General features: G+C 41.0%; 2 protein-coding genes and 1 pseudogene across 2 annotated transcripts in view; 1 reads left to right on the top strand and 2 right to left on the bottom strand.

Annotated features, from left to right (window-relative positions):
• Nucleotides 1-5,657, bottom strand: part of PAICS (phosphoribosylaminoimidazole carboxylase and phosphoribosylaminoimidazolesuccinocarboxamide synthase) — a 42,931-nt gene extending 37,274 nt beyond the window's left edge. Inside the window, exon 1 of the mRNA XM_055140910.1 lies at nucleotides 5,303-5,657. The gene's annotated coding sequence lies outside the window, so the exon portion shown is untranslated. The remainder of the gene's footprint in view (nucleotides 1-5,302) is intronic.
• PPAT (phosphoribosyl pyrophosphate amidotransferase) overlaps nucleotides 1-12,006 on the top strand; it is a 43,882-nt gene that overhangs the window by 13,594 nt on the left and 18,282 nt on the right. The window contains exon 2 of the mRNA XM_004616445.2: nucleotides 11,190-11,256. Coding sequence (XP_004616502.1) covers nucleotides 11,190-11,256 — 67 coding nt within the window. The remainder of the gene's footprint in view (nucleotides 1-11,189; nucleotides 11,257-12,006) is intronic.
• Nucleotides 4,286-4,429, bottom strand: LOC129405349 (small nucleolar RNA SNORA66; annotated as a pseudogene).

The raw sequence follows: 12,006 nt of genomic DNA, 5'->3' as shown, positions 1-12,006 counted from the left end.
ATACAAAATGACTAGAAATATTAGTAAGCAGTAAATTTCCTATAATTGTTTAAATGGATTACTAGCTGAGGAAAGGATAAAGCAATACACCCTAGGTGGGATCTGCCCTTGAGCAGATCTCCTAATAGAGTGCTAAACCCTCAGCTGAGATTTTGTCTAGTTAATCTCCTAGAAGAATTTCCCCTGAAGGAGTGGCTTTACATGTTTGTTATGATAATGTTCAACCCCACCTATGTGTACCCCCACCCTGCATGATTTCTATATAACTGTGCTGTAAGGAGGGAGAGATGGAGGAGAACTAACTGCACTGTAAGAGAGAAGGGGGAGAAGAAAGCTGTAAGGATGAGGATGAGAATGAAATAAATGGTCACTATTACCAACCAGTCTGGGACCTTGTTCCTCTGTTCCCCATTCCCTTGTTTATCCCTCACCCTCAGCTGGCCTGTGCAGGAGTTTATCAGCTGCCAAACGCATGCCTCCCATGCGTTCTAGTTTTTTGAACTCACAGGCAGTAGGTTATTATGTAAAAATTTTGAGTAATTATTGTTAGAGAATAAGTTGTCATATTGGAGGGGGAAACCCCAAATTTGTCATTTAAGAAAAGGAGAGCGTTCAGTTTTTGTGTCCATCCCAACTGGGTGCACTGTAGTCTTAGGCTACCATGAAACTGCAGCTATATTTAATTTGGGGGAGTCACCAAATTACAAATCACCAGTGTTCGTGATTTGTACCTGGCTTTGTTCTCAGGGATCACTTTTGGAGTGGTTAGAAGTGGTTAGAAGCCATGCCAGAAATCAGGGTCACACGCAAGTCAGGTGCCTCTTCCCCTGCCCCCCTACTATCTGGGTGGGGGAAGATAGCTTAATGGGAGGCTAGTGTTCAATTCCTGGCCTTGCATGGTCCCCCAAGCACTGAGCTAGGAGCAAACGCCAAGCACTACTAGATGTGGCCCACAAACCAATAAATAAACTATCACAATAAATTGCTTTTTTCCTGGCTTGATCTTCAAAACTGTGTTCTCCCTGAACGCATTATCTATTTTGCTTGTCTCTATGTCTTTTTTCCTTGCTCATTATGTCTGTGGTTCCTCTTGAACACATATTTTCTCTCTTTCTTTTCCTTCATGTCTTTCTGAGTAAATTTTGTTCGATAAACTCTTGCTGCTGGGAGTGGAGTGATAGTACAGTAGGTAGGGTACTTGCCTTGCACACTTTTGACCCCCATTTGATCCCCAGCGCCCCTAGACCTGTCAGGGTATTATTGCCTGGTATTGCCCTATTCTGCTTTGCTAAATGTGTGTGTGTATGTGTGTGTGTGACATATATGAGATGCTTCATCTTCTACAAGGTTGCATGTACTTGTGGCTGGCTGACTACAATTCAGTGGGGGTCCATGACTCCCACGGGTCCATGAAATTTGCTGACTTTGACTCAGAACTTGGGAAAGTGCTGTAATTAAAATTACAATTTTACTACAAATGAGCTCTTCGACAGGACTGTCAAAATAAGAGACAAAAAGTGCAAGGTTTAGAAGGGTCCCAGATTCTGCAGAGCGTCCTTGCTGTGCACACCAGTGTATTACCTGCCTGAAAACTCAGCAGAGCCAGTGGTGTTATTGACATGGTGGACCATGCCATGATTAATTTAACCATTGGCCACATGGCTGGACTTAATCACTGAACCCCTAGTATCCCCCATGGTAAAGGTCATGGTGTCCTTAGCATGCCATTTTAAATTATTTTTTTTCTGAGAGGAAAAAAATTTTGGTTTTGACCTGAACAGGGCTGAACTACATGCAAGGCAAGTATCTTGCCCTCTGTGCCATCTGTCCAGCCCCATTTTCTGAAATTTAACTGTCAGGTCAGTTTTGTCTGGATCTTCTTTTGGATTAAAACTTAAAATCAATATTATTTTATATGACCAACTCGTATAGTTTGTATGCTAATTTTACTACCCTTTGCTATTCACATTTTTTCTAATTATTCAAATTATGTGCAAAATATGAGTATTTAAATATACTATTTAGTACTCTTTGTTTTTGTGCCACACCTGGCTGTGCTCAGGGCATACTCCTGTCTCTGTGCTTAAGAAACACTCCTGGTGAACTCATGGGATCACTTGGGTGCCGGGGATTGAACCCAGGTGGGTAGGTGCAAGGCAAACTCCCTGCCCACTCTACTCTCCCTGGCCCTTACTATTTAATTTTTATTTCAACATTTTCTATTAAACAACTTAGAGCAGACACAATGTCAAACCTGAGGCTCTAACAACAGATACTCTATATTGCCCTCTGCTGGCTATCACATAGCTAATTTTAATTTTGGAAAAATAGACCATATCATTGTGGAATTTGGAATTGGCGGAGTGGGGGTGTGGGGGGCACAACCTTGCGATGCTCCTGCCTCTGCACTCAGGAATTACTCCTGGAGGTTTTCGGGAGACCGTGTGGGATGCTGAGAATCGAACCCTGGTCAGCTGTGTGCTAAAGAAACATCATACCTGCTATATTATCACTCCACCAGCTCTCAAGGGGTCCAGGCACGTTGCTTGCTTAGGGGTTGCTCCCAGCAGTGCTCAGGGGACCATCTGGTGCTGGGGATCAAACTTGGGCCTGGCTTATGTGAAGCTCTGCACACTAGTCTTTTCAGTTATCTTTCCAGCCTATAGTTTTAGATTTTAGGTTGAAAGTAAGAGTGACCTCAACTTGTAATTGTACTTTACGACTTTAGAATCATTTTTGGTCAGGTGTGTTTGTCTCCATCCCTCACTGTTCCAATTGTTGCCATCCTATACCAGAAAAAAGTGACTTGTAAGAATACCAAAATGTGTTTTTTTTTCCCACCTCATATGAATGGCAACTGGTAAAGATGAGTACATTAGAAGAGATGAGTGATTGTGTTATTGAATACCTAAAGATCTTTAGGTAAAAAGTTTATTTTCTTTGATAACTTTCTTGTTCTTGGGGCTGGAGCAGTAGCACAGGGGGTAGAATGTTTGCCTTGCACGCGGACGACCCGGGTTCGATTCCCAGCATCCCATATGGTCCCTTGAGCACCGCCAGGGGTGATTCCTGAGTGCAGAGCCAGGAGTAACCCCTGTGCATCGCCTGGTGTGACCAAAAAGAAAAAAATGAAAAAACTTTCTCATTCTTTTTGTTTTTTGTTGACTATGCTTCTAGGACCAGGAAGAAAAAGAAATGTATCTTAGGACTAGGGGTATGACTCAGTTGGATGCCCTGGGTTCAGTCCCCAGCTCTGTATATTACCTTACTCAAAGTGCACCAGGTGTGGTTTGTATTTCAGTGGTATGAAAAAAGAAAATCGGTTTAGATCAGAGGAGTAGTTGGTCCTTTTATAGACTGTTTATTTTTTATTTGCTATAATAGGCATAGCTTCAAGAGTACTATTAACTTCATACAAATTGCATGACTCATGCATTTTTTGAAGTAGTAATATAGTTGGATTAAGTAGTTTTTCTTCCTTGGATGGAATTCCTTGTAGTCTATGTTTTACCCTCAAATGGTTTCTTCTTTACACTCTAGCTGTGGTTTTAAAACCTGTGCTGTTAGTCATCATGACCTGTTTTTAAACTGCAGGTGCTTTGATCACTGGCACTGCATGTGATCCCCTGCGTACTACCAGGAGCAGCTCCGGAGCACACACATACACACACAAAAACCAATAAATCAGGCTAGAACAATAGTACAGTGTGTAGGGCATTTGTCTTGCAGGCAGCCTACCCAGGTTCGATCCTCAGCATCCCATATGGTCCCCCAAACACCGCCAGTTGGGGACCATATGAATTTACTCAGGAGTAATTCCTGAGTGTAGAGCCAGGAGTAACCCCTGAGCATTGCTGGGTGGGACAAAAAAGGCAAAAATAAATAAATAAACACTGTGGCTTACAAAGTTGTCCCTAATGCAGTTGTTATGGGCTTTTGATATTCCAACACCAATCCTACCACTTGAGAGACCTTCCCTCCACCATTGTCCCCATTTTCTCAGATGTCCCCCCCAAGCCTTCCTCATTAGCAGGCACACAATAGTTTGTTTTATATTGCTTGTTAAAACTAAATGGCTAAAAGAATTATGAAAAATAATTTCAGTGGGGATGGATCTGTAGTTCAATGGAACCATAGCAATCTGTACAAGAAAATTTGTGAAAATTGTTATATCTCACCACAGGATTTACTAAGCTGTTCATAGCTAGTTGAGCCTTCTGCGTTGTTTTTGTTTGAGTTTAGTTTCTTCTATTACTTTCTCTTCTAATTTGGTGTACACTAGAATTTCAGTACTGTGGAATTTGTAGGTGTCCTGTGGCACCTCCAAATAAATGAAGTTATTCCATTTCTGTCACTTCAGTTGTGTTTTAGCAAACCTGGTTCCCCTCGCTTCTCCAATATCTTGCAGAGTTAGTGATCGAGTTTATGCTAAAATTTGGAACAAGAAGACGGAATTACTCAAATTTTATCATTTTTGCTCCATGCCTCTTCTCATTTGGTGACTATTTAGTGTACACTCAATAATTTCCTTTTGGGTGTTACGCTTATTCATGGCTTCCTCTTTTCGAGGTAATACATGACTGCCTGCAGCTCTTCATCCCTTAACATATTGTACATGGATAAGTGTTACATACTTCCAGTGGAACAATTCTACTCTTAAAAATAGCATTTATAACTGGCTCAGAGAGAAATCTCATATTGCTGCTAGTTACCCATAGTTGTACTGTTGCCTCTGCAGACATGTAAGTATGTTACATTTGCAACATAGGAGATCAAGAGCCTTGTTTTATTATCTAAATCATCCAATAGATTTCAATCTAATGAATCTGTTTTACCTGTTTAAAAGGCACTGTTTTTCCAAATAAGCAGTGAAGACACACTTATCAATTACTACTAAACTCTACGTGCTTTATATTTACAAATGTAGGAAAATGAGAACATCAGTCTGGAACAGAAAATTCTGTCTTGTTTGGAACTGTGGGTAAACAAAAGTTGAGTAGTTTTTTTTTTTTTTTTGCCTCATAAAACTAAGTATCTTCAGAACCCAATCCACTTTCCAAAAGCATAACAGATGTACTTATGTAGCAGCTGGCACTAGTAGTGTCATGTTTTTATGTTTGTACATTGCAAATATAAAATTCCATAGTATTTAACTTTTTAAATTTTACTCTTGTGTAAAATATTGTACTTAGTTATTTTTCTGTACCTTGCTATTTCAGGTTCTGTGTATAATACACACTCAGGCTCCATACCAATACAGTTCCTTACGTAAAAACATAAGAATAGTACTTTTCCTTTTTACCTGTAGTTGTCTCTGGGTTTGTACTTTGGATCACCGACGCCAGCACCTGCCAGTTACATCTTCCTCTGTTAATTGGGTGGCAGGTTCATATTGCAGGATCCCATCCAAATCATGGAAGAACTTCATCATTTTAGAGCTGTCTCCCGAGCTGTGGACATATTTAACTCTTCTGTATTCATGTTTGAGGTTTTTGTACTTTCTCCGGCACTTTTTCCAATCTCTGTGTACTCTTATCAGTGTAAATTTATATCTTTATTTCTGAGTGTTGCATAAAATTATTTTTGTATATTTTTTCTGCCCAGGCACTTAGCAAAGCTAGTTCTCTTTAGTCCAGTGTTTTCTTGCTGCACTCATATTGAAAGTGACCTGGAAATGATTCACTATTTCTAGCCAAGGTTTTGTTTCCTAGGAAACCAGATGGCTGGTTGTCAGTAAGACTGGAAGAGCTGAAAGGATCTAGTTTTTCTGGTTCAAGCTGCCAGGGGGAGTAACTTGAGAAACCTCCAAACAATCAGGCTTTGTCATTGAAGCAGCCTAGATTTTAATGATTCCTATTGCTTTTCATTTCAGCTTTGAGAAAAAAATTACTCCTGAGGCTAAGGGGAAAGAAAACTCTGTGTGTATATGTGTGTGTGGGGGGGGTATGTCTGTGTTTCATAATAACACAATTACCAAGTGATTATTGATTCTTAAAACTTTATTTTGAGATTGTTGGCAGGGGTTTTTCCTGCCTTAGGTTTATAACTAACATTAATGTTTTTCTTCTGCTGTAAATGACTTAGCCTTCTAGTTTGTTAACTAGAAAGACCACACCATTTCACTAAGTATAGAGCTGTAAAGTCAATAATCTCACAGCATGATTTGTGTTTGCATATCTATTTTGGCAGATAGTAAATGTATTGGTAGTAAACTTAATTCGGTTTAATATTTTAAGTTCCTACTTTGCAAGTACATTAAATATAATTTTTCTTGTCATTAAAATGCCTAAGCACTTGTTGCAGGTGGCTTATATGAAGTGGATAGGAGTGAGACAGCAGCCTCAAGAGTAGAGTCTGCTGCTTTCCTATTCTTAGTCCATCCACGGAAGTGCCAGGGTGGTTCAGGACTAAGAAGTCTGCCATGAGCTTCTTCCTGGACACTCCATCCCATCAGCTCCATCTGGCAATTACCAGATTGCACCAGAGTCCCACTTAATCTGCATGGGTTGGGGGATTAATCCCTGTCACCCAACTTTTCAAGGATCATAAAACTTCAGGAAAAGGAAAATAAGTCAAATCCTGCTCAGATTCATTTTTTTCCTTTTAATTTTTGTTAAGGCACTGTGATTTACAAGATTGTTCATAATAGAGTTGTTTCAGACATACAGCACTCCAACATCACTTCCACCACCAGTTTTCCCCATTCTCTACCAGTGTCCCCAGGTTTCCTCACAGCCTACTCCCTTGATAGACATAATAACAAATTTATTTCATATTACTTGTTTCGACAAAATTTAAAGGACCAGCAAATGGAATTATCAGAAAACAAATCGATAAAAGTCCATTTGTGATAATTGATTGCTAATTTATTTTAGCATCATATAAATAAGATGTTAATTCACTATTGAAAATGTGTAAAAATGTATGAAAATCCCTTACTACACTAGGAGTAAACATACCTTTCTTAATCTAGTAGAGAGCGACTATATGCATCGTTAGTGCCATAATCAGTGCCACATACTGGGAAGTTTGTCCTGTCCTTTAGAGAAGCTCTCTATTAGTGTTTTACAAAACTGCCTTCAGGGCCAAACAGCTTATGAATTCCTTAAGCTGTTACCTGTCCAGAAGCTCTGTGTTATTCCTTCAAGTCTGAATGATACTTTAGCTGGGTATTCTTTCTTTTTTTTTTTTTGGGTCACACACAGTGATGCTCAGGGGTTACTCCTGGCTCTGCACTCAGGAATTCCTCCTGGCAGTGCTCGGGGGACCATATGGGATGCCAGGTCCCTTAGATGCAAGGTAAACTCCCTTCCCGCTGTGCTATCACTCCAGCCCCCTAGTTGCCACTTTTTTGCTGTTTCCTAGCAGTTTCTTCTTCTTTCTCATCTTGGAGCTCCTCTATTTTTTGCTGTTATTCTTCTCTTTCGAGCTTTTATTATTTTTTTTTATATATCACCTAATATGTTCTTCCTTTCTATCATTTCTGATTGTAGTTTTTTCATTTTGATTTTTTTAAATTGTTATTTTAAAATTTTTATTGAATCATCATGAGATAGAACATTACAAAATCGTTCATGATTTTTTTTTTCTTTATGGGTAATGGCTGGCAATGCACAGGGGTTACTCCTGATTCTGCACTCAGGAATCACCCCTGGCGATGCTCAAGAGGACCATATGGGATACTGGGAATTGAACCCGGGTCTGCCGCATGCAAGGCAAATGCCCTACCCGCTGTACTATTGCTCCAGCCCCATGATTGCATTTCAGTCATACAGTGTTCCAATACCCATCTTTTTACTAGTGTAATTTTTCAACACCAGTGTCCCCAATTTCCCTCCCACCTTTTCAAGCCACCCCCTCACCCCAGCCTGCCTCTGTGGCAGGCACCTCTCTTCTCTTTCTGTTTCTCTTTCTCTCTCATTTTAGGCTTTATGCTTTGGTTACAGATGCTGAAAAGTTATCATTTATATCCCTTTACCTGCATTCTACAGTCAGTTCTTGTCCAGAGTAATCATTTCCAACTAATGGTGTCATAATGGATCCTCCTCTATTTTAACTACCCTTAATCTCCCACACCTTTGGCCAGCCATGGAAAATGGGCAAGGAGGACTAGTCAGTGGTTGGTCAGTTTGATTTTTATACTTTTCTTAGCTTTTCTTTGAACTTGTTGAACATCTTCATTGTAGTGTCACTAAAGGCATTGTCTGATTTACTGGTGTTGTTTGTGTCTTCAATGATACTGTTTTTCGTTCTTTGGGCTTGGTGGGCTTCTATGTGCTTTCCCGTTTGTTTTCTAGTGTTCTTGATGTGCTTGTGGGTGGGTCTTTGTAATTAGACCCTCTGGAAGTTGCTGAGGGATTACTTGCTGGGGTTGCTCTGTCTCCTCTGTCCGTCCTCACCAAATAACAGAAAGAATAGCTGAGCAGCATGTAATTTGTTGGAGATCTGTTGCCCAGGCATGTAAGGTCAGGAGGGAGCTGTGGTGTGGGCCCTTAATATGGCACAGGTCAGGTGTGGAGACACACCTAGCTGGGTGGGAGAGATTCTTTTGCCTCTGGTTCTGCATTAGGCCCAGTGATGTCATCAGAGGCAAGCCTCACCTGGGATGGTGGAGCAGCAAGCAGAGGGTCAGGGTCTGCAGAAGTTTTTAATAGGATTTAAATTCTTTAATACAGGAAAGAATTTTAGGAGGAGATGGCTTGTGGCTAAATTGACTTTATTTAGAGATTATAAGGAGGGAGAGGAAGAGAGTAATACACTTGGGAGAATGTGGACTTCTCCAGGGGGACAGGACTGAGAATATACATCTCAGGTGAATTTATGAGCCACCCTCAAGAAAGGGAAGTCGGGAAACATGCTGCTTGCCTTGAGAAGTTGGTATTACAGGTTTTCTTCTAAACTGCTTCCAGTGTGGGGCTCTGTAGATAAAAGTCCATTGTGAGGGCATTGTCATGGGTAAGAGCTTAGAGCTCTGAGTGGTCCACCTTCTTGTTTCTGTCACAGCCTTTTGTTTCTACTGGAGTTTCTTTTTGGAGGGGGTCCAGTCTCCTGGGCTGGGGCTGGTGCCAGTTAAGAGTCATATAGGCTTCACGTACTGTGTTTATAAAGCAGATCTGTTGTGTATGCTCTCTGGCTACTTTAGGGCTAGTGACAGAGTGACTTCTGAGTTATACCTTGGTATCATTATTTCCCAGGAACTCATTGCCCTGGGCTCTCCCTATCTGATTGCTTCACAATTGTGTAATTTTTAAAGGGGTTGGCAGGGTTAAACTCAGGGCCTCATGCATGTAAGCTATGTATTTGATCACTGAGCCATATCCCTGGCCCCTACATTATATAATTTTGAAAAAGATCTCTTTAATCAAATAGTGTACTAGTTACTGTGCGGAGACAACCAAGATGGTTCCCTTTCATCATTTCTCAACTGAGGTAGTTGTCCACAAGTGAAGAAAGAGCTTTATTGACAATATACTAGAAAGTTGGAAGATAGTGGACTCATCCCAAAGAACTATCTTGCCTGTGTGGTCACAGAAGCAGCTGGTAGGGGATGAGAACAAGAAAGTCTAGCTGTAGAAAGTGCAGTTCGTGGGGTGGTTAGGAAATTCCCTGTGCCTGCTCTGATGTGCCTCCTGATGTATCTGTTCTGTAGATCTACAGAAAGATTCTGGTTAAGGGTTGTGCCTTCTTGTGGTCTTCCTTGTATAGGCTTTTGAGGAAAACAAGGTAAGGGGAAACTACATTTTTCACATTCTCACATCCAGTCATGTCCAGAATTGCTTCCTGGTTTTAATTTTATATTCAGCACTCAGTTTTGGGGGGGCTATTAATACATATGTATTTGGTAGATATCTACATGAAATTTTGTTGCTGTAGGAGGGTCACACCTAGTAGATCTGTGGATCAAACCCAGGCCTTTACCACCTGAGGCACATCCCTGGAACCCCATATATATTTTTGGGGTTGGGAAATTATTAAATACTTAGTATTTATGACACTTTTTCAGGAATTTCAAGCACTGGAACATTTATCATTGTACCAGATCCTCTTTATCCTTTCATACGTTACCCTATTCTGAGCTGACTTTCGGGTTTTTTTTCTGTTCTCACCTGAAAATACCAGTGTTGGAAATGAGCTACAAAGTACCTGATTAGCGTGGTGTTTCTAGAAGCAGGAAGTGATAGAAGGGCCAGGCCAGTGGTAACTCATGCTTTGTGTGCAGAATACCTGGGTTTGCTGACAAGCATCGCTGGATGTGAACTCAAAACCCACAGAGATAAGCAGCAGAATGGAGAGTTAGGATAAGATCTCTAACACCTGTGGTCCCCAAACACTATTGACTGCGGCCCAGGAGACCTTGAGTACTCTTAGGTATGCCCCCATAGGCTCCTGAGTACTGCTGGCATGGCCTGGGTATTCGCCAGCACTGCTCGCCAGTGCCTGAGCAGCACAGCATCTTCCGGCCCTCCTGATAACTGTTAATAACGGAGTTGGTGTCGCTTTGGAGACAATTGGGTTTTTGTGAGGGACTTACCACATCTGACAGTGCTCAGAGGCTGTTCCTGGCTATGTACTTGAATGTCACTCCTGGCTGTACTGGAGATTATGCTGTGCTGAGGATTGAACCTGCCTCCTGCATGCCAGGCATGTCCGCAGTTTTGGAAAGAGCAACAAAGGAAAAATAAATGTTCATAATTCCGGTACTCACAACTAGGCATTTTATGATATTTAGTTTGTAGACTTTTGTTTCTATCTACACATACATCCTTACTTAGAGGTTGCATGGTACAGAGAGAGGTTAGAAGCACAGTTCTGGGATGAATTGTTTGTGCATTGCTACTGACATCACCCCTTTGGTTTTGGAGTAAGTTACTTAACTTTTATTTCTGTAGAATTTTTATCTGTAAAATGGGAATGGCAATGCTAAGATTGCTTATGAAAGCCAAATTAGGTGATGTAAAATGCTTAGACAGTATCTGGCATATTAAATAGAACTTGGACAGTTAATCCCCTGCTCTATTTCATCTCCCCATCCTCATTATCAGCAGAGTGACCAGTGCTCATCGATTTCATGTCTTATCAATTGAGTTTATGTGTCTTGTTTTGGCGTGGGGAAAAGTAGGTTTCATAAAGTTCATGAAGAGACCAGGAATGGGTTAGGTTTAACAGTTGATGTCTCTTTATATTCACAGGGGTCAGGAGAGTGCTGGCATTGTGACAAGTGATGGAAATTCAGTACCAACATTCAAAACCCACAAGGTATTTTGTTACATAAAGAAATGTTGGTTACAGATAAAGCATTGGTCAGATGATCTCTAACATATGGGCATGGGGTGAGGGAAATGAATAATTTGCATTTATAATTAGTATTTTTTGTTTTATTTTTTGGGCCACACCATGCTGTGCTTGGGCATTATTCCTGGCTTCTGCGCTCAGGGATCACTCTTGGTCAATTGGGGAGACCAGATGTGGTGCCAGGAATTGAACATGGTTTTATTGTGTGCAAGGCAAACACCTAACCTACTGCACTATTGCTCTGGCCCCTGACTAGTATTTCTTGGGTCATCATTTCTAACTTACTATCTAGCACTTACTGTATTACTATCCAGCACTTACTGGAGCCATAGCACAGTGGGTAGGATATTTGCCTTGCATGCAGCTGGCCCGGGTTCGATTCCTCCATTCCTTTTGGACAGCCGGGCAAGCTACCGAGAGTATCCCATCTGCATGGCAGAGCCTGGCAAGCTACCCGTGGTGTATTCGATATGCCAAAAACGGTATCAAAAAGTCTCACAATGAAGCCATTATTGGTGCCCACTTGAGCAAATCGATGAACAGTGGGACAACAGTGCTACAGTGCTACTGTATTAGAGGGCATGTTTGCCAGTGATAGTTTCCTAGACTGCTCAGTCAGTTGGGGTAATTATTTAAATACTTTTATATGTCTTTATTTTTATTTTCATTTTTTTTGCTTTTTGGGTCACACTCGGCAATCCTCAGGGGTTACTT

Source organism: Sorex araneus, chromosome 5 (genome assembly GCF_027595985.1).
Source record: "Sorex araneus isolate mSorAra2 chromosome 5, mSorAra2.pri, whole genome shotgun sequence".
Classification (NCBI taxonomy): domain Eukaryota; kingdom Metazoa; phylum Chordata; class Mammalia; order Eulipotyphla; family Soricidae; genus Sorex; species Sorex araneus.
The sequence above is the reverse complement of the archived record's forward strand: the minus strand, read 5'-3'. Positions and strand labels throughout refer to the sequence as shown.